Genomic DNA, 23,804 nt, shown 5'->3' with positions numbered 1-23,804 from the left:
TCACTATACACATGTACAATGAGATTAAAGCATCTCCAATAACAGTGCAAACAGCGTGTAGAGAGGGAGAGAGAGAGAGGAAGGGGGGTGTAAGGGGGGTAAGGTGCACAGTCTGAGGTGTATGTGTTGTGTTACACATTATGGAGTGAGGTATTGCACAGAGACAGTCACATTATAAATTATTGCACGAGAGAGTCATGTTATAAGATAAAATATTACACATTATGAATTATTGCAAGGTAAGGTGCACAGACTTGAGGTATATGTGCTGTGTGTAAGGTGCACAGTCCTGAGGTGTACATGTTGGGTGTAAGGTGCACAGTCCTGAGGTGCATGTGTAACGTTTCACATTATGGAGTGTGGTATTGCACATTATAAAAGTATTGCATAGAGAGTCACCTTATAAAGTACTGCACATTTTATAAATTGGTAAAATAAAATAGACTATAAAGTCAGAGCATATCCGAGTTCAGGGTGGTTATGGCTTTTGGAAAGAAGCTGTTTTTTAATCTATTTGTCTTTGTCCTGATGCACCTGTAGCGCCTCCCTGAGGGCAACAGGTCGAACAGATCAAAGCCAGGGTGGGAGCTGTCCTTGATAATGTTCTTAGCTCTGCTAAGGCAGCGGGAGGTGTAAATGTCCATCAGGGAGGGGAGAGAATGTGGCTTCATTTGAGCAAGCACACTCCAGCAGTTTCTGCAGAGGAAATGCAATCTAGTTTGTAATTGCACTATATATTTATTTATTTCTGCTTGTGTGCCTGAAATCCCTCTTCAAAGCAATGAACCTCGAGCTTCAGTTTACCTTGGCCATTAAAGGGAAGACAAAATGCTGAAGACCTTAGCTGTGTGAGAACGCCTTAAATTCAGCGATGTCAAGATAAAGGCAGTGTCCCAAATGTGTGATTCGAAATCTGCCTACTATGGTGGCACAACAGGCATGAAAAATCACCTGAATGCTTTAAGAAGTCGCCTGTTGTTTGACAGTTGTTGTAAATGTAAATCTTGAATCTTAACATTTACATGGGTGATTTTTCATGTTTGTTGTGTCACCATAGTAGGCAGATTTCATTGGTATGTTGTTTCTGCTCTTGTGTTTCACAGCACTTTGTCAGGCATTACCTTGGATTCGAAGGCTATTATGAACATTTTATGTAGACAGTTTATCCATGATTAATAAAAATTGTCACAAAGGGTTTCAACCAAACCCCTTGAGATTGCAAACATGTACGCACCAAACCTTTTGGAAAATATTTTTTGCTCCATAACAAAAAAAAAATCATACATGCAAACACCATGGTAGAATAACAGGATCCTTAAAAATATTAATGCCTTTTAATTGAAACAAAAGATGCACGTTTTGCTTAGTATACCCCCCCCCACCACACACACACACACACACACACACACACACCAAAAGTGTCAAATATTTGCAACAGTAATATCAAAAATCAAACGGTCAAATATTTATCTACATGAGTTTATGCATTGTGCTATTGCCACATGATTGGCTGATTTGGATAACGGCACAAATGTTCAGGCATTCTTATTAAAGTGGACAGTGAGCGTAGATTTCAAACATGTATGAATAAATGAGTGATAATTGACCATCACCAGAGCAATACTACAAAAGAGCATTTCCCAGAACAGAGATGGTTTATTAAAAGAACTGCAAGTTCTGTGCTGCAAGAATAATATCCCTAAGCTGTATGTGTTTTTAAATGTGTTTTGTAGGGATGTCCTATTCTTTGCATAGCTATTCTAACATGTAAATAAATTTCATGTTCTCCATGAAAACTTTATGTGCCCTCCCTGCCTATATTCTAAAGCCTGGGTCCTTTTTACCTGGCATCTCATCTCATTATCTAATCATTTCCCCAGAATGGTGAGAGAAAGCAGACAGGTTTTGTACTGATTCTTGGTGTAACTAGACTTTATACCATATTTTTAAGTGTTTTACATGGGTCTTTAGTGTATTTGAGTGGATTTTAGGGATTTTGAAAATAATTTGAGGTAAACCTGAAGCACACTGTGGCCAAAAATATGTGGACACCTGCTCATCACCACCTTTTGTGGGCCTTTCCCAAACTTTTGCCACCAAGTTATATGCTATCTGCTAATAATATTTGCCATGGTCTCCAGACATATGAGACATGCTGGTTTTGAACTGCCTGTGGGGAAAAGCGATCATATGAGTCTATCCATTCTTGATTAAAAGCTCTGTTTTCGTTGTCTACTTTTCTCTTTTTAAAGCACAGCATGTGAAATTACTTTTATCTAAATATTTCTCCAACTTGTGTGTTTCTCACTCTAAACCAGTGTCATAAATGCTAGAAAAGTTACGCCAGTTGAAATAGAAACACAATTTTAGACAAATTTATTACAAGCAATATTTATTTTCCTATTTTTAAAAATCAATTTGCATTCCTTTTTAAAATTATAAATAATAAACTGATTTTCGTTTTCTTAATAACTAACACTATTTACCCACATTTGTAAAGGTTGGAGTAAAATATAATGGGCTGTTCCTGTTAGGGGTTGCCACAGCGACCCTCCGGTCCTTCGTGTCTTTTTCTGTAGCACAAACCATTCTCATGTCCTCCTTCACCACATCCATAAAATCTCATCTTTGGTCTTCCTCTTTTCCTTCTGCCTGGCAACTCCATTTCCAGCATTATTTTCCCAATATGCCCTGCATCTCTCCTCTGTGTTAAACCTATCTCAATCTCTCCTCTCTCATTTTGTCTCCAAGCCATCTTACATGTGCTGTCCCTTGTCTAACTTTGTCACTCCCAATGAAAATCTCAGTATCTTCAGCTCTGCTACCTCCAGTTCAGCCTCCTGTCTGTGTCAGTGCTACTGTCTCCAAACCATACAACGTAGCTGGTCTTGTACACTTTCACTCTTGCTGACAACCTTCTGTCACAAATCACTCCTGACACTCTCCTCCATCCGTTCCAACCTGCTTGCACTCTCTCTTCACTTCTCTTCTGCACTTGCCATTACTTTGTACAGTTGACCCCAGATGTTTGAACTCCTCTGCTTTGACCGCCTCTGTTCCTTGTAGCTGTACCATTCCACTGTCCTCACCCTCGTTCATGCGCGTGTACTGTCTTGCTCCTACTTACTTTCACTCCCCTTCTCTCTAGTGCATCCTGTCAGTTCATCATGGCCTATTAACTAAAATATTACTTTTATGAAAAATGCAGTGTCAATAACACATCGGCCTTTTCGTAAACTTGTATGAATATACCATCTTCATTTGCTTCTTTTTCGTTTAGCTTTCAGCAGTTTGTAAAATGAGAGCCTTGATTTCTTGTTAAATCTATTTATACGATCGCACAACAGCTTTTTCCCAATTTTAGATGCGTTTTGTGTCTTTTTTGCAGAGCTGTGTTGGCACTGTTACTTCCACCTATGGTGAAGTCATGTGTATTCTTGCTGTTTTACATTATTGCACCCTCTGCTGTCTTAACTTAATTACACCTAGGAAAAAACGAAGATTGCATAGCCTGATGATCACAATTCATTTTCATCGACTTGAATCATAAATTTTTATCGCGATTTCACACGATAGATTGTTACATGCCTATTTGAAATGGTCAAAAAGTTGTGTGCAAAGCTGGAGACTTCTCTCCTCAATGGTTGCTATCTTGGCTATGTAGCGGAAGGGGAGAGACCACCAACCTATTTTCAGCCTGCTGGAGGAGGGCATATCATTGACGACGTTAGTGACGTAAATTCCACGTCACCTGAAATATCTATGCAGACAAGTGAGAAGAATTTTAAAAACATTGAGTTGAGCAAAAAAACCTGCCATTTTGATGACTGTCACAGCCAAATGCTGCGATGATTCTTTTTTTTTTCCCTCCCTTCATTAAGTGCATAACTTTGTATTCGATATGAGACCACGCTATCCTGTTGAGATTGACAGCAAGTAACAGCAGATGTGATTTATAAATAACTTGCTTTTATTACGGTGTGCTATTTACTTGTGTGTGTGTTTCTACTATACAAGTACAGTTGTGTAAACAGGAAATTCGTTATAGTTTCAACATGAAGTCTATTGTGAAGTAGTTATCAACTGTTCACTGAAGGAGACTTGAGTGCAAGACTGTTCGTGGCAATTGTACTCCTAAGCCATAATGGCAAAACTGTTTATCAGTTGCAATCCAAAGCCATCTTCCCCATGGGACATTTAAGAAGGGGAGACTTGTTGAATCCTAGGTTTTCTGACATAGGCAGCTCAATTGTCTTGTTTCAGAGTTTGTGGGTTGGTAAGCACTACAGATATCAGATATGAGATACAGATATGTGCACAAGCACTGAAAATAAGTTTTTCCCATACCTCCCCTTTTAAATATTTGATGTGGCTGAGCTGCTGAGTATCCCATTGACTGTAATAGTAATTAAATCGGTGCTGTGTCAGGGTGTCTGTTTGGAATTGGCAGATTGGGTGCATCATATACTGGCTCAGATACAATAAATATCACTCCTAACTTGGTTTTCCCCAAAGCATTTTAGCGTATCGGGCCCGATACGCTTGCTCTGCCTGCCGATACGCTTAGTCGCTTTAGTTAAAATCCGATACGCTTAGATTTATACTGATACGTTAAATTTCCTACCCACAAGTAACTAGATACATAGGAGAGCAAATAACAGATCCATTTACATATTGATTGATATTTGTGTTAAACAAGCGGTCTTTTTTCCCCAATGTTTGTGTTGATTCTGTCAAAGTAATATGTCTGCGTGGTATGATGTAAACAAACTAATCTGTTGGCTACATCAAGATCACGTGTTCAAACCGTCCAATAAAAACATCAAAAGAAAACGTCAGACATCCCGGAAGTTTCCAATTCATTATAAGCGATCTCATTGGCTGCCGATGTCGTCCCCCACCAGACGGGCAAAGCTGACTGACTGACTTTAATAATCTAGGAGAAGACTCACTGGACAATTTGATCCACATCAGCATGGATGACAGCGAGATGGACTATGAGAGCATTGCCCAACATTGGGCCAAGCAAAATCCAAGGAGAATTAATCTGCTTTAAAGGAGTAGAAAACTTAATTCATTAGTTTGGGTTTGCAGAAAGATTATGTACTTATAAACACTCTCACGAAGTGAAGTTGTCCAAATGTGTCAAATATAGCATAATTTCAAATAATCGTCATAAGCATTTTTGGCAGTGTGATATCCCTGGGATCCATTTAACAAAAGAAGGCTCCGGATTATTCTTTTGTTAAAGGGTCACAGTGACATCACACTGACAAATATGCTTATCATTATTATTCGAAATTATGCTACATTTGACACTTATTAACACAATCTCTTCATGAATGTTTTTATAAATACATAATCTTTCTGCAAACTTAAATGTATGAATTAAGTTTTCTTTTCCTTTAAATATGTTTTAATCTTAGTCTAGTCCATTTAATAAAGTGCCAAAATTTAAACTTTATAATATGCAGTTGCCTTACTTTTCTTTTCAGTGCATCTTAGTTATACATATATTGTGGTAATTGCATCAGAAACATTCTAAATCATTACAGTTATAGTAATACAGCAACTTATTTTAAGGTGGCAGTTCTTAGGTTCAGATCCCTTTGTGATCAACAGGAGGTCATGATGATCGATTCTCTTCATTGGATTGCATAAGATGGAGCAAACCACTGTTCTTATTTTCATGCACATTTTTGTTACAGCACTACTTGATCATAGATAATTAAGTGCAAGGTATCCCCGTAGATTTTCAAATCTATCGTATACCTAAGTAATCTATAACAAACCAGTTTAACTTGCATATTGAACTTTAAGGTGAAATTTCAAATGTGTATACATTAATACTATTTAGGTCAGAAATCATTGAAGCACTGTTAAAATCTATCCTATAATCATGTATCTAAAACCTCTCCGAGACCCTGAAAATGCACCTGAGAGCATCTATTTTCAAAATATTTTCCGAGGGGGCATGCCCCCGGACCCCCCCTAGTTTCGCTTCGCGCCGTTGGCGCTCAATTGTCTGTATTTTTATCATGCCAGAATTTAGGGCTTTAATTTTTTTCTGGGGAAAACACTGCTCCTAACCTTTGGGACTGAAATAAATCAGATTATGCTGTGGCACAGCCAGTCAGAGGAGAGGGAATGGAAATGACCAGGAGTGTTAAATATTACACTAAAAATGAAAAGGGGTGTACTGGAGTTGTACCTTTTTTCTTGAGGAGGTAAGGCATTTAACTGGTCTCTGTTTTGGTTGGAAGCTAGTGAGTAAGACTACTATTAATAATCAGCCTGATATCAGTGTGAAGTGATTTTAGCTCAAGATATCAAAGTAATGGGGAGGTTTTGGGAAACTTGTGCATGTTTTTGTTAAATTGTTCTATAAGGAGTGAAGCACCATCAGAGCTGCTTATTATTATTATTATTATTATTATTATTATTATTATTATTAGTGGTGGTAGTAGTAATTCTTCTTAATAATAATAATATTGTTATTCCACACTACTCAGGCTGAGCCTAAAAGAATCACACTGGTGCTGCAGCCGCCTTCTCAGGGTGGGACAAACCAGGTTGGTGCGGTGACGGTTGGTGGCAGTCCATCAGCAGGAGCTGGACAACAAGGCCAGCAGCCCAGACTTCTATTGGGCTCTCTGCCGGGGAAATTAGTCCTTCAGGGTGGCCAGCTGGCAGCTCTTACCCAGGCTAGAGCAGGCCAGACAGGGGCACAACCAAAAGTGCTCACTATCCAGCTTCAAGTACAGCAGCAACCCAACCAACAGGGAGCCAAGGTGAGTAAGATCTTTTTCTGGGGTTTAGATGGTGAGTGGAGTCCTCAGTGATGAGACTTTTTAATAATAGGACTTTAGTTGACTCTTCAAGGATGTTTCAAGTGATACTGACACGAACAGGTCTCTTCGGTGTCACTTTTTTGTAGATTTTTAACACAAACTTTAAATTTTCGATGTAATCGCAAGGCGTGGAGATGATAAACTCAACAAAATAAAACATTTAAACCTCCTGTCACGAACCGATGCCTGGAATTCCCTTCCCTTCCGCCGAGAATGGCCCAAACTGGAAATGACGTAGATCAGTGAACACCTGCCTAGAAGGCGCGCAGACAGAAAATGTTTTTTATGACAGAACATGAGCTATGAGCCATGTCCGAAATCACTCTCATTCACTACTCCCTACTCACTATCTAGGGAATTCTGTATTGAGGAGTGAGTGTTTTTGTTTTTTCATTTTACCAATAAGTGAGCTTATTGGTAAAATGAAAAACACTTTCGTCCGCTGCGCCGTTATTTACGTCATTACTGTTGCACAATTAAAATGTTCCAGATCAGTCACCTGGTGGGTTTTGAAAATAATAAATTCATGCATGTATTTTTGTGATAAATATATAGCATACTGAGTGCATTTCCCACATTTAATAAATACAAAGTACTGTGTCTGCTGCATCTTTCAGTTCTTTTAAATCAAGGCTGAATGCTTTCTTCTTTGCCGCTGCCTTGGAGTCCACTATATAGGGTGTAATAATTCTCACTATATATTCAGACGGCACTACAAAATGGCAAACTCACGATATAGTCCACTATATAGTGAGTGATTTTGGGCACAGTGCATGTCTTGTATGATGGGGATGAAGAAGAGGTTGGAGAGGAGGAGGAGGAGAGGGAGAATGTAGGGCTTGGGATGGAGCCCTACCGGTTTGAGCCGTACCAGGACCGTCACACTGACTACCACAACGAGGTGAATGACTGACACTCGGATCTCAGCAAGTGGACGTGATGATTGTAACAGGCCACCTGTTTTTGTTTACGTTAACAATTGCCAATACCAGCTGCTGTTAGAATCTTTTGCTGACGTAGTTGTTAGGGTAATGGTAATTCCTGTCAATAAGTTATAACTCAGGCCAAGATAAAATAATTGTTTTTGTTCCAATTCGGCAATTGCCTACTGAATACCGACCTCCCAAAAGCACAGTGTGGCACAGGGATGTCGCTTAGTGTGTCAGGTGGGCAAAGTATTCTGTCAGGAATGGGTGGGAGCAGGGCTCGAAATTAACTTTTTTTCTTTGTGTCCCCCAGTGGTCCCGAATTCTGTGTTGTATTGTCCCGAATGGAAGCAATAGTGTCCCCATTTTTTTCCTCTCTGAAATAACCAATGGTTAATATTATCATATGAAGTTACTATTATATTTGTAACTATGCGATTTTGAACCCTTTATATCATTTTTACAATAAGTCACAAAACACAAGTGACATGTCCTATACATCATCTACTTCAAAATTACAGTTATTGCATTTTCAGTTTATTAAACTTTGGCGATCTCACTGTATGAATAGATACCCGTTTATTTAAAGGGGCCAACTAGCTCATTCAGAAAATGTTTCAACTCCCTACATCTGCAGTACACTTTAGTTGAAAATAAGACCCCTTTTATGTTCATTTCATCTACTTATACCTTGAATATCTGTTGGCATATATAAGGCCAACTTATCATTTTCACCATGACCGTTATCCATTTTTATGTAATATAGATGTTTTGAAAGCCATCAGCCATACCATCAATGGATGAAATGCCCTTGAGCAAGGCACCTACCCCAACATTGCTACAGGGACTGTAACAGTGTAAAAAACCGTAAAGTCACTTTGGATAAAAGTGTCATATAAGTGCAAACAAAGCAATGTAATGCAAGTTTTTTTTTATTGTAACCTTTAGTCATAGAAATCATTTACATTATTTACAGTGCTTAATTTCATTTTCTTTGACCTAGATAAATTTCCCATTCATTTCTATGGAATTATTTGAAAAACTACACACATTTACAAACATCCGCTGCTCTGGCATGCTTTCACCTAGAGACATGATTCAAACTTTAAAACGTAGAGAAACTTCTCCTCTGTGGATCTGGCATTCAACTTTTTGCTAGGTTCTATACTTTTGGCTCAGACCCAGCTCAAACACCATGTGGGTTCCTGGAGAAAATCCGGCTTTATAATTGGTGTCTATTGCGTTACACACCAGTGCAGCTTGTTAAGTTAGAGTGTAGAGAGCTTTGAAAAATAGCTCAAACTTTCTCATTTAAACTGTGTTTTCAGCCCCAATTTTCACTCTACACACACAATTTTCTCAAAAGTAGTAGCCACACTTGTCCTAATTCACACAATGTGTCTACCTACACGATAGGACTTGCAGTTTTTGAATGAGAAGCCTGAAAGTCAGGAGAAGGCAGGCGCGCAGCCCCATAGACTCACATTATAAACGTGGCTGCGCTTTGATTGTTAAATCAGAAAAGTCACTCGTTTTTAACTCGTTCTAGTGTCCTCAATTTTTACACTACAGACAAAAAAAGTACATCAGTGTGTTCAGGAGACCCTTGTGGCACTCAATGTGAAATCATTTTTTGAATATCTCCTTCTGTTTTCGTGTAAATCCCCGTTGTTTGGAGGGAGCGCTCTGATGGAAAGCTGCCCTTTTCGTGTGCCCCTTCCCGCGCGCTGAGCAGAGAGACACAAAAATACAGTCCAGCTCAGCTCCGGTGTTCTGAAATTTCATCCTACCCATGAAAACGTCCTACCCGAGTTAACTGCGCATGCGTACAGCGGCGAATTCAGAACACCGGCAACTGTGACTGCTACGCGCGCTGCATCACTCTCACGATTTCCCCCGGGGGAATTGTCGTCTCTAGATCTATTTTTTTCCATTGTCCCGGGATTGTCCCAGATATGATAATTTTGTGTCCCGATGACATTTTTTATGGTCTCCGGGACGTCGGGACACCGTTAGTTTCGAGCGCTGGGTGGGAGACGAATGCATGTGCAGAAGATAGTTTATTATTAAGGAAAGTGAAAATGGGCAAACAAGACAAATCGGCGCGCATAAATCAAGAAATGATGAAATGGGCAATAGGTCAAGCGAGGCACGGACAATGAAAGGCTAGTCAGGAAACAAACACGAGAAACAGGAATTCAAGGATCGGAAACCAAGAGAAGCAAACAGGGACTAATGCTCAGTAATCTGTTAGCAACGTGATGCTTCATGATCTGCGAGTGTTTTCCAGGTCCTTACATGGGTGCGCTGATTGCGCCTTAATCCTGTGCAGGTGCGAGTCATTTACGTGCGCACGTGCGAATCCTCTTGGTGCGCGCTGTCTGGAGCACACCCAAGAGTCAGTCTGATGCACGTGCCACAGCGTGCAGGTGTGACATAGTGTAGACAACTGTAGTGGAAAGTAGTCACTACCAGAACAGTGTACCAGAACAGTGCTAGTGTAGATCTACTTTACTTATTTTATTACCTATTTACTTATTATAAATTATTTCTAATTTGGTTTAAAACTCTGCAGCAAGCAAAAGAGTTGAGAAAACATGAAAGACTTTACAGAGACAGACTAACATTAACAGACTATATTTAAAATGTACCTGTAGTGAATTTTAATTACTAGTTATTTCAAAACATTACATGAGATACCAGTGATTCCGTCATGTAACATTCGTCATAAGCTCTTGTCAAGTACACACGAGTTTTAAGTCACTGCTCCAACAATCAGGCATGGTCAGCGACATGTTGCCTCCTTCATGGGCTGTTCCGGCACCGGTAGTGACACACAGTCGTTGGTTTGTCTGGGCTGCAACGGACTGTTCACTAATCCCGTGTTGCAAACACCAGTCTAAGATAACATATCAACCGATCTGCTCATAAGAAATAGAAGAAATATTTACACTTACTCAAGCTGATGTTTGGCTGGATCGAGTCGAAGTTTAAAAAAAAAAAAAAAAGGCACCGTTCATCAAGATTGAACCGAATCGCTGTCCTGAATCATAAAATGAATCATCCGACGCGCATAAAATCCACGTGCCATTTCGCAACAAGTTTTACCTCCAAATAGCCCAAATACATCCCTATATTCCCTAATGGGATGTCAGACATTTTATCCTGTTTATGGTGGGCTTTCCCACCATGAATGAATGAATGAATGAACCCTTTGTCACTCTTACCAGTGAAATTGACCATCAACCTGTTCTTACAGAGGGGGAATAGGACAGGAAGACAGGGATAAAAGAAAAAGAAACACAGTAGTAAGATGAGGAAAAAAAGAACACCTCCCCAGTATGCTCCTATCAGGAGTACAGTGTGGGAGCATTTAAAAACCTCTGCACAAGCACACAATAATACAAGTACACTTTAAAACATGGGACTTGAGGGGGGAAAGGGGGGAAGGAGGGGGCAATCAGGGGTGGGGGGGAGGAGGTAGAGGTAACCCAGCACAAGCAAGCAGCCGTCCGCTCCTGCAGCCATGCAAGCGGCACTGGTCATGCACCCGCTTGTCACATTGGGGGTGGAAAATGGCGACTGCGGAAAATTGGGGAAGGAATGCGAAGAATGCGAGAGTGTCTCCCAGCAGTGACCTTCTGGGGGAAATGTTGCCCCAGCAACGGCCTTGATTGAGGCCGGTGCTGTTCAGGGAGCCGAATGTCGATAAGATAGAGATTGTTTGGTCTTTCGAACAGATGGAGTCTTTACACGTCCACACCACTCGTCCATATCTGTCCATGTCTGTTCAATTCAGTTCCATTTGGTCTCCGAAATACTTATTCCTTGCAAAGCCGAAAGCGTCTCCCAGATGACAACCATGTTGTGGTTCAAGTTCTATAGCCACAGTCTGAGTGCCGACAGCTTTGCCCACCACTTCAATCATATTGGGCAGCTTTGTGGGGCTTTGAACATCTGTCACCGTTGTCTGATTTCCTCGATATACCAGGGCAATGCCTAATCCAATCAGCAAAAGTCTGGTAGCCATGGTTCCGAATAGGTAGATATCTCCAATGTCCTCCAGAGACGTTCTGGCAGGACAGGTGGGTTCCCCCGAACCCAGAAACTGTGTCAATTTCGTTAGGAGACCAGTTTATCAAATCCATGCTTTTTTATTTTAGAAATTCAATGCGGAGAGAGTCTCTCAAAAAAAAAAAAAAAGTATAGGCAGACGAGACGAAACAAAGAGCACAAGCAGGAAAAAAAGGAGAGGAGAGCAGAGAAATGTGACCGCCTTCCGTGAGAGCACGGAGAAGAAAAATCAATCGAAACCGAAAGAGTGAAAGTGATCATCATTACCCTGTGACTGAAATCGCTCACTTGTTCATTACTCCTTATATAGGGAATGACGATATAGTGAGCTCATTGGTAAAATGAAAAAACGCTTTCGGACACTAGTCCGTTGCGCTGATGTTTGTTATTACTGTCGCACAATTAAAACATGCCATATCAGCCGGCTGGTGGGTTTCGAAAATAATAAATACATGCATGTATTTTTGTGATAAATGCATAAATACTGAGCATATTTCCCACATTAGTCAACACAAAGTACCTGCATCTTTCAGTTTTTTTAAATCAAGGCTGAATAATTTTTTTTTTCTTTGCTGCTGCCTTTTATTAAATCAAATTTGAGACTTTTTAATTTGATTTCTTTCAGCACGACTGCAATGCATGATAGGATATATTGCTTGATACTAACCATCAGTTAGACCAGGGCTTTTCAAAGTGTGGGGCACACCCCCCCTGGGGGGCACCAGAGTTCTTCGGGGGGGGGGCGCAACGTGAGAGACAAAATGGATCGGTTTTTAGTACCTAAAGCTACAGTGAGTGAGGAGACAAAGTCTGGGCCAAGCAAAAAAACAGAGCCTCCAGGATGTTGCGATTTGCAACTTCAGCGCAAATTCAACCAATCCCCGCGAATTCAGGGCGGTGTTGCAATTATATCCAATCACCGCAACTTTCCCGCAAATTTGACCAATCGTTGGCGTCGTCTTGAGGTGATGTCGATAAACTACCTTCCGCCTTACTTCCGTGTGTTCAAGAGAAGCAGCATGCGCGTCGTGTTGCCAGATTGGACGATTTCAAGTGCATTTTGGCGGGTTTTGAACATATTTTGGACTGGAAAACGTCAGCAGTATCTGGCAACACTGAAAGTGTGTTATGTTTACAGTGAAGGACTGTGTGCACTTTATTTATTTATTTTTTTACTTAATACAAGAAGTTAATGGATGCCAGCATTTTTGCCAAAATGGTATTTTATTTTCCATTGTTTAGGTACCTTCAGCATCATACTGAGATTCTGTTCAAATGTTTTTTTTCTTCTATGAAGCCTGAGCCATTAATTTTATTAGTTTATAATTATTGTTTAATTTAGTCTCCAGGAGAGACTGCCTGCACACAGTACTAGTATTAATAGGTTTTTTTTTTCTTACATAAAAGCTGAGGCATTTATGTTATATTTTATGGTAACTTCATGTTATGCTGTGAGGTTCTATGCACTTTAACTTTTGAACTAACAGGTGCATTTGGATAAGTAAAGCCTATTTTTCTGCATTTTTGTAGTCCTGGTAATCTTTTATATTGGTAAAGTTGTTTATAGGACCATTTCTCTTTGTTTTTTTAATCAATAGTTTTTCAGTATAACTTAATATTTAACACATCACTCAATTTTAATCACAAAAAGAGAAAATCGCAACAATTTCTCGCAACTTTCACTTCCTCCCGCAATGTAATCGCAACAAAAACCTAACACCGCAACTTTCATCGCAAATTTTTTGGAAAACCCCCCGCAACATCAGACATTTTAGCCCACAACAATCACAAAAAAGGCCCGCGGAATCCTGGGGGACTGGAAAAAGAAGGAAGTATGACCACGATTATTTAAAGTTTGGATTTTCATGGACTGTATCTGAAGATGCTCCACTGCCACAGTGTGTTGTCTGCCAAGAGATGCTAGCTAACAATGCTATGGGATGTTTAAAATGTGTAAAACAAGATGTTTTAAAAAGCACAGATGTTTAAAATGTGAAAAAGAAAAAATGTGTACAGCAACCATTTTTTAAAAAATACGAATGGAACATTAAGTATAGTAACAACAAAAATTGTAAGGGGGGGCGCTGTTGTTTATTTGCTCTCCGAGGGGGGGCTGACTCTCCCACACTTTGAAAACCCCTGGGTTAAACCATCGGTTGTACACTACTTTTTGTGATGCGTTGTGGGATACTTTTGAGTGCACTATATAGGGTGTAATAATCCTCACTTTCGTTTTGGACAGCACTACAAAATGGCGTCCTCACTATGTATTGCTCTATATAGCAAGTTGGGAGCGATTTCAGACACTGGGCAAGTGAGTAGTCTTTTATGAATGTGGAAGTGCGCGCTCTGGTGTGACCGAGTAAGGTGACAAGTTTTATCTCTCATCTAATTTAGGTAATTTTAAAAACTATAATATTTGGCAGTGGGCACATAGGAAAGAGCAAACTTGAGTTTTTGTCAAGTTTTTTTTTTTTTACTGAATGTGCGCGTCTTTTATTTACAAGAAATACATAAAGCATGATTAAAGGAGATATGCAGAACCATGGCCTCACTTTTTGTTTATAAATGCCTTGAGACCTCAAGAATGGCATAGGAATAGTTTTAAGCGTTAAAAATTAATCTAATATAGTAATTTTTACGATTAAAGCGATTCATATAGGTAATGGTCTGAGTGAATGACCTTGATGAGGTCTGCTCCTTGGACCTGCCTGATCAGTCCTGATGCCCTATGTCTGGTTGGAGTCCCATCGCATTGCTCCTGTGGAGGACGGCCCCGTATGGACAGTTGAAAATCACACTTGGAGGATGCTCTGGACACTTACAGTAATGCTTTTATGGCTGAGGACTACAGTTGATTTTGCTAACTTTAGGACTGCAGTCGTCATGAACAGTTTTGCACTCAAGTTTCCATCAGTGAAGAGTTTATAACATCAACGAAACTGACTTCATGTTAAAACTGTTAATATTATAGTCATGCTGTCTGTTATTGCCCAAATGAGGATGGGTTCCCTTTTGAGTCTGGTTCCTCTCAAGGTTTCTTCCTCATGTCGTCTGAGGGAGTTTTTCCTTGCCACCGTCGCCACGGGCATGCTCATTGGAGATAGATTAGGGATAAAATTAGCTCATGTCTTAAGTCATTCAAATTCTTTAAAGCTGCTTTGTGACAATGTCTATTGTTAAAAGCGCTATACAAACGAACTTGACATCTGTGACGTCATAGCAGGAAGGCTATGACGTGCCATCGCCATTTCCGCTATGCTAAAAACCAGAGCTAACTGCAGCTTCGATCCTCCATTTTGAGCCAATTTATTGCCATGCCATGTAGGTGTGTTGCTGGCGGGTGCAGCAACACGACAGAAGGTGGATTTACGTTGCATTCGTTGCCCAAGAACATTCAAACTGCAAAGATTCGGATGCGTTTTGCGAGAAATTCATGGATTGGGCGCCTACGAAGTGGTCTCTCCTCTGTTCTGCACAATTTACTGAGGACTTGTACAAGACCTCTGATCTGTTGAGGAGTGTTGGCTATAAGCCCATATTGAAAGAAGGTGCAGTACCAACAATTGAAGGAAAAGAAAACTACAAGGAAAGGAAGTTCAGTTGCACCAGTTCTCCTGGAGTGTGAGCCGAGCAGTAATGGTGGAGTACTCAGAATGGAGAATGAGTGGACCAGTCGTGAGAGATCTCCGCTGGATGTATGGTTCCCCGCCCCCCTCTTCCTTTCTTTTTTTCTCCTCTCTCCCCCGCTGGATATGCTTGCCTCAGCAGTAGTATCTCGCCCTTACGTGGAAAAAGTGAATGAATGAATGAAGAACGGAGTCAGATTGTTTCAAAACAATTGGCTACAAGCTCAGCCTTCAAGAAGCAAGAACACAGATGGGTAAGATGCAACTCCTCATTTGGTTACATTAAAAAAAAACCTCACTCGTTGTTTACTTGCATTTAGATTAATACATGTAACTTCACATTACATCACATTATCTCTAGCCGCTTTATCCTTCTACAGGGTCGCAGGCAAGCTGGAGCCTATCCCAGCTGACCACGGGCGAAAGGCGGGGTACACCCTGGACAAGTCGCCAGGTCATCACAGGGCTGACACATAGACACAGACAACCATTCACACTCACATTCACACCTACGGTCAATTTAGAGTAACCAGTTAACCTAACCTGCATGTCTTTGGACTGTGGGGAAACCGGAGCACCCGGAGGAAACCCACGCGGACACGGGGAGAACATGCAAACTCCACACAGAAAGGCCCTCGCCGGCCCCGGGGCTCGAACCCAGGACCTTCTTGCTGTGAGGCGACAGCGCTAACCACTACACCACCGTGCCGCCCTACATGTAACTTGTATTGTGTATTTAAGTTACCGGTATAAGATATTACTTAATTTGTTTCAGAATGTGATTCTCAGTTCATCTGATTATTTAATTAGCCTTTTACGTTTTATCAGTGAAAATGCATGCATGTACATGTATGTTGCATAAGTTATAACGCCTATCCTGTTTTAATGAGAGTCACATGAGACTGTCAGTTTAATTCCATCCAATTCTCTTAATTCCATCCAATTCTCTAGACGGCTTTGTTCTCTGGCTTTATTTCGTAAGGTGGGGCCTCCGTGGCCGAAGTGTTACTATTGGATTCACTTTCCAATGGTTTGAATTGATGCGGTTCTACGTGTATAGCAGCAGCATGTACACACACACCAATTTCAAGACTGTCACAGTCAGATATATTGCTATCTGAGGAATCCAAAGAATCTTCAACAAATCTGAACGGAGAGGCCATTGCAACCACTCTCACCTGCCGAGTCTGGCTTTGGTCTATAGCACTGGTTCCCGCTGTGACGTCACCCACCCAGGGCTGGCTGGCTCAGTGGGGCAGCTCGAATGGCAACTTTGCGGTCGATTTTATATAAAAATAAAATATATTTTTTTCCCCCCAGTTATGCAGCATACAAGAGTCAAGGATGGAGATACTATCCACTCAGACCTGTATTTAAAAATAAAGGTTCTGCGTATCTCCTTTAATGTTGTAAGCTTGACCGGTACTGGTACACTTTAAGTTGTGTGTGTGTGTGTGTGTGTGAGATATATATATATATATATATATATATATATATATATATATATATATATATATATATATATATATAACACACACACACACACACACACACACACACACACACACACACACGTATGTATAAATAAAGGGAGACATGCTTTATTACTTTTTGCTTGGACTGCTGTGATACTTTAATTGCTTCACTTTACTGGCTACCAATCGAATTCAAAATTTATTTTAAAATTTTATTGCTTACTTTTAAAGCTTTACATGGTTTGGGTCCAGAGTATCTGGCTGAATTATTAGTACTCTATCAAAAAGCTAGACTTCGACTTTTGTTTGTTTGTTTGTTTTTTGGTTTCTTTATTTGAATGTAATATTTGTAATTTGCACATTTTTCCTGTTTAATATTTTTAGTTCGGTTTTAATGTTCAATACTATGTTATGCATTTTCCTTTTATTTAAATATTTTTCTGTAATGCCTTTACTTTTATTTTACTCATAATGTAAAGCACCTGTTATGAAAACTTGTATCGAAGTTTATTATTATTATTATTATTATTATTATTATTATTATTATTATTACGTGAGTATATATAAAAATGTGTTTTAAGCAGCTGTAATTAGATGACATTTGGCTACATGACATTGGTGCTCTGCTTTCGATTTACAGTAGCAGGGAAAACCCTGTAAGGACTGGATAGCCATAAAAGCTGCTTCTTTAACCATGTATTCTTTACTGTGTATATATGCTGTAGGATTAGTAATTAGTTTTAATCTACTTGGAGATGAACAATAAATCATGTACCTTCTCTTATTCAGTTTCAGCTAGTTTCTGGTAGCGCGAATGCTAGTGGCTGCCACCAGGTAGTCCAGGTTTCCCAAGGCCAGGGAGGACAAAGACTGGCAGTGCCTGTTAAACTTCTGCTCCAGCAACAGGTATGACAGACAGTTTATACTGGTCTTTATAGGGTTAAATACAACCCCAAGCAGGGACACCGTAAAACACACAAATAAAAATAGGATGTGAAGATTTTCAAATCATGGAAACCATGTATTTTATTGAAAATGGTATAAAGGCAACATACCAAATGTTGAAACAGAATTTTTTTTTTCTTATTTTTTAATGTATGCTCATTTTGGAGCATACTCATTTCAAACATGTTTCAGAAAAGTTGGGATGGGACAATAAAAAAAAAAAACTGAGAATGTTGTGTAATGCTTAAAAAAAAAAAAAGCCTAAAACTAATTTGGTTACTTGACAAGGGATCAGTAATGTGATTGGATATGAAAACAACATCCCAGAGAGGCTGAGTCTCTCAGAAGTAAAGCTAGAGAGGGGTTCACCGCTCTGTGAAAGACTGCGTGGGCAAACAGTGCAACAATTGAAGAACAACGTTCCTCAATGTAAAATTGCAAAGAATTTGGGAATCACATTCATAGTACATATCATCATTAAAAGATTCAGAGAATCTGGAGAAATCTCTGTATGCAAGAGACAAGGCTGAAAACTGACACTGGATGCCTGCGATTCTTCAGGTCCTCAGGCGACACTGCATTAAAAGCAGGCATGCCTGTAGTGGAAATCACTCTATGGGCTCAGGAACACTTCAGAAAACCATCATCTGTGAAAACAGTTCATTACTGCATCCACAAATACAAGTTGAAACCAGATATAAACAATATCCTGAAACACTGCCACATTCTTTGGGCCTGAGCTCTTTTATGATGGATTGAGGCAAAGTGGGAAAATTTGTCCCGAGGTCTGACGAATCAAAATTGGAAATACTTTTTAAAAATCATGGACAGCACATCTTCCAGGCTAAAGAGGAGAGGGCTTATCGGTGCACAGTTCAAAAGCCAGCATCTGTGATGGTATGAGGGTGCATTTATGCATATGACAATGGTAGCTTGTACATCTGGGAAGGCATCATTAATGCTGAATTTTTTTTGTGTTTTTTTTTTCAAAATAATATGCTGCCATCCAGACAATCTTTTTCAAGGAAGGTCTTCCGTCTTTCAGCAAGACAATGCCAAACCATTTTCTGCACATATTGAAACTGCATGGGTCCATAGTAAAAGAGTCTGGGTGCTAAACTTGCCTGCCTGCAGTCTAGACCTGTCTCCCATTTAAAACATTTGGCGCAAAATACAACAAAGGAGATCCCGAACTGTTGAACAACTGAAATTGTGTATCGGGCGAGAATGGGACAACTTTTCTCTTTCAAAACTACAGCAGTCGGTCTCCTCGGTTTCCAAACGTTTGTAGGGTGTTGTTAAAAGTAGAGGTGATGCAACACGGTGGTAAACATGCCCCTGTCCCAACTTTTTTTTAAACGTGTTGCTGACATCAAATTGAGCATATATTTTTCAAAAAATAATAAAATTTGTTTCAACATTTTATATGTTGTCTTTGTAGTATTTTCAATGAAATATAGAGTTTGCATGATTTTGTAAATTATCACATTCATTTAGTTTACACAGCATCCCAACTGTTTTGGAATTGAGATTGTACAGTTACTACTTTTCTGAACAAACCAAATGCTAATTAGAAAATGTTGATTCAAGTATGTATTTGCAATTTCATTTCCCTGATGAGTGTACAATTATCATTTTGTACGAAGTGTTGATGTGCAGGGACTAATTAAATCCCCCCCCGCACATACAGGAATTCCTTCCACGGTTATTTTATCACTTTAAAGCCAAATAATGTCACTAAAATCCCAGCACTTTAGAGAAAGAGCCCATTTGTAGACACTGGTTGCACATCATTATCCATTCCTACTCAGCTTTTAAACCTGTGTGCATGCAAGTTGCTAGAGGCTGACACTACTTAGGTTTAAGCTGAATGCAGGGGCTGAATTCCCTTGTCATTATGATCGGGAAAATCTCTGTGCTGCTGAAAGTGTAGTATTTTTCATCCAAGGATGACTGTAGGGATATCGGAATGTTACGAGGAGGAGTCTGTAGACAGATATGAACTTGTGTACTGTTAGTTCTCGGTTCCAAATTCAGCTATTTTGGTTGTCACATGTGCCATCAGATTATCTACACAATTCCATTCGAAGACTTGGTAATATGATGCACAAATTTATTTTGCACATTCATTGCACTAATTTATTTTAATCATTAACAATGTCGTTTGAAAAGCATTGAAGTGAGAATTATCTTTTGTAGCTTGAGTATGGCTGTTAAGTGCTGTTTGATGTGTACTTTGCTGCTATTCATTAGTGTTTTATCTGCACTAAATAGCCATGTCCTGAATCAGCTTTTGCTTTACCTATGGGAAAGCTGACTACTTTTTAAAGTTGTCAGATAGTAAAAATTAAGTTGTGCAACTCTGTACATTTTAAATAAACCTGTGCGGTTAAAAATAATCCGCTCAGTGTATCATGGCAAACGTAGCTTATTAAGGGAAAAACTGAGATGCATCTCGGGGATGAATGCAGGCCTGTTGGTTGTGCCTTTGAGGAAGACATAACTTCCTACAAAACTTCCTTTGAGGAAGATATCACTTCCTTTTAATGTCCCTTCAAAGTCCCACCCATGCTGTTTCACAGGTGTAGTTGTTGACCGTGAAAATGCAAATGTGATTGCGGTGGCCTTTTTAAATGTAATTTTTTTTTTTTTTTTTGGTCTGAGGTGTAGCATGATAAGTACAGTATAAAAAGAGAGATTTCTATAACTTTTTCAATATGGCAGAACCAGATTCTTTCGACATTGAGGTGTCAAATGTACTTTGAATTTTTGCAGTCAGTGTACTTTTCTTTGCACAAAATGATACATGATTTGCAATTGAATTTAGATTTGCATAAATGGTGCAAGTTCTTAAGGGAAATGTGGTTGCAAATGTGTGCTTAGATTCATGCTGGCATGCTTATTTTCAGGCAAAAAAAAAAACCAAAACCTTATCGTACAGGTTAACATCAGACATTAAAGCATTTTTTCAATTTTTTTTTGGCACAGACAAGGTCATACATTTATGTTATTTTTCTTTTCTTATTGACTTGCATTTCCCAAGACAAGTTCAGCTTCTTGTTCTGGGGGTGCTGTTTCAGTGGTGAAGGTCATCAATACCTCAGCTGGATCTTCTGCTAACTCCGCAACTGCCTCGCAGGGTTTACGTATCGTCAAGGCCACGGAGCCCTTGCGAAAAGTAGAAACTCTGTGTAAGCAGGAGAAAGCCAATCGAATTGTAGCCGAGGCCATTGCTCGGGCTAAAGCCCGTGGTGAGCGAAACATCCCAAGAGTTCTCAGTCAAGATGAATTTCCTGCTAGACAGACATCAATTGACCTGGATGGTGTTGCAAGTCCACCTGGGGCCAAGAAGAAGACTGCAGGAGGGAACAAGAAGAAGAGCCCTGTGTTGAGTGCAGCCACTGTGAAAGCTGCGGTTGGCGAAAAGAAGGCTAAGGTGAAAAGTACTACATCTGCGGTGGCTGGAGGAGGTGGAGGTTGTAAGAGTAAAGGGAAAACAAAGCCCAAGTAAGTTTGTGTGTGTGTGTGTGTGTGTGTGTGTGTGAGAGAGAGCAGAATATCATGCTTAGGAGGCAATGAAAATGTGAAATTTTTTAAGTGAAAAATTTGTGTATAACAGTTGATTTTTCACTTGAAATTTTTGCTCAAGTCTATTGTTTTCATTAGCACATTAAAATATAGTGTATTTCATCAGTATTTTAGTAATGTGCTAATTCTTTCCAACCAGATATAAGCAGTCTTTTGTGATTGGTAGCCTCACAATTAATATTGGGTAAAATTTCCTCTTGAGGAAATAACAGCACTGAATCTCTACCTATAATGTTTGCTTGTTTTGGAGACGCTTTTCAGACACCCCCCCCCCCCCCCCCCCCCCCAAAAAAAAAAAAATTGTTTCTGCATGTGGATTGCCTTCTATAGTCCACAGCTTTTTGGTAGAGTTTAAGTCTTGAGATGGCTAATGCAAAACTTGGGTACTATTTCACTCTTCCTAACTGCCATGAGCATTGAGAATCCTCTGGATAGCCTCTGGTGTGTGCACGCATATGTATTCTGAAACCTTTCAACAAAGTCAGATAATGTACGTCTGAAGCAGGATTTGAAATAAATACCCATCATTCAACCCTCTTTTCCTTCTCGCCTTGTTTACATGTTGGACCTTATGTATGTTAGTGAACAGTGTATAACAGCTGGTGACTATGGTAAGAGGTATCCCCTCTTCTAAATCTGGTAGTAGACACCTATAGAGATCTTGCAGTCACGTGACCGGAAAGTACACAACCGCCATCTTGTCGGTCAAAAACACCGCTGAATACTGCTGCACTTGTGTACAGAATGGATCAATTTCAACCGACGGACTACACGGCTCATTTTTCTAATGAACAGATAACTAGATATGTCTAAAATAAACGATCTACAGATTAGTGACCCTTATGGCTTACCAGACGGAGTTTTCACGACCGGATTTTGAACTGCCAGCGGAATACCCGGACGTGTATAATTACCTCATTAACTTTCCCTCGCTGTTCAGTGGTGAAGCACTGCGTGCCTATAAATCTCTGGACAGTTATCTTTACAGAAATTCAGGATTTGTCAGCGACTCAGATGTGGCATCTTGTAAACAAGAGTCCTCATTGGATGGGTAAGTCACTTAAGTACTGAGTATAGCACTGACCAGCCGATTATAGAATAGAATAAGGTAATTCCAGCTGTAATTCCAAATCGTCCGTCTTGTTTACATGGATCTGGCGTTGGAGAGGTAGAGGCTTAGCAGTGGAGATTTGAGTGGCTGAGCTTAGTCAACAGGCTGGCTCTGCCTGTAGCCTCGCTTTTGCTTCTGCTCCCGGCGCCGCCTCCTTCGCTTTGCCTCCGATAACAATCCATGGAGAACCCGCTGGTCTCGCTATCTCGTCCGGAATGTTGTGCATGCGATGGAAATCGCTACAAACCGTCATTTTCTGCTGGAAACCAATGTCCAGTAAGTCCATACGGTTATAGTGGATATTGAAGTCTGGTACAGACAAACAACAGGCAAAAATGCACACAAAAAACATAAAAAACGTGCACAGGTAGGGAGAGCTTGTAGCCGCAGCCGTTGTAGTAGAATTGTACATAGTAGGGTTTTCCAGAAGAAAAGGTAGAAGTAAAAGCAGAAGTAGAAGGCGGAATATGGCGTTTGACCGACAAGATGGTGTCTGTCACAATCTGGATCGGCTGTGACGTCACATGCAAGTGCTCCATAGCAGTACTCCCCTATTAGCTTTGCTAGTCCTGATCGCCATCACCAGCTCTGTAAACTGATATGTAGCATTGTTGAGTGATTCTTCCTTGACGTACTGTGCTCCTCTGCTGAGGACTGTGTTCACGGTCTCTGCTGACTACTTGTGCCAGTCAATTGCAAATTGATGGGAAGGTTTCAGGGAAGTGACACTGTTTTTGCTAATACTGTGGTATTTGGACCTGTGTCACTTTCTGACTTTGAAAGAACTCATCTGAAAGCTATCCTGGTTATTCTCAACACCTCCCACAATTTTTCAGTGTTCATAAGCCACAGTTACGTATGTTACTGCTGTTTGTGATTTCATTACCATTTATTGCAAGTCATTATCTGATTGTAGTAATAATTAGATTTTATTTATGTGCACCCTTGTGTGTGATGTCACGCATCATGTCATGCCTTCTCCTGGAGAACCACCAGACACACTGTCTTTCCTCTAAGCAAGGCATAATCTGTCTTAATTTTTGTGCTGTTTTTGGTTGTTCCAGTCATTCAAATAGAGAAAATGATGAAAGGTATTACTGTCTCTGGAACTTTGTCTTGAACTTCTGATTGTGGCTTAGTAACTTGACTTGGGCATTTCTTTAGAAAGGAAATATCGCTGATCTGGGAGTAGGAGATTTTTTTTC

At 40.0% G+C, this 23,804-nt stretch overlaps 1 protein-coding gene across 1 annotated transcript in view; it reads left to right on the top strand.

The window, feature by feature from the left end:
- chd8 (chromodomain helicase DNA binding protein 8) overlaps positions 1-23,804 on the top strand; it is a 202,374-nt gene that overhangs the window by 54,014 nt on the left and 124,556 nt on the right. Inside the window, exons 4-6 of the mRNA XM_060930000.1 lie at positions 6,513-6,791; positions 17,745-17,861; positions 20,944-21,407. Coding sequence (XP_060785983.1) covers positions 6,513-6,791; positions 17,745-17,861; positions 20,944-21,407 — 860 coding nt within the window. The remainder of the gene's footprint in view (positions 1-6,512; positions 6,792-17,744; positions 17,862-20,943; positions 21,408-23,804) is intronic.

This window comes from Neoarius graeffei, chromosome 1 (assembly GCF_027579695.1).
Source record: "Neoarius graeffei isolate fNeoGra1 chromosome 1, fNeoGra1.pri, whole genome shotgun sequence".
NCBI lineage: Eukaryota > Metazoa > Chordata > Actinopteri > Siluriformes > Ariidae > Neoarius > Neoarius graeffei.
This window is presented reverse-complemented; position numbering and strand designations above follow the sequence as displayed.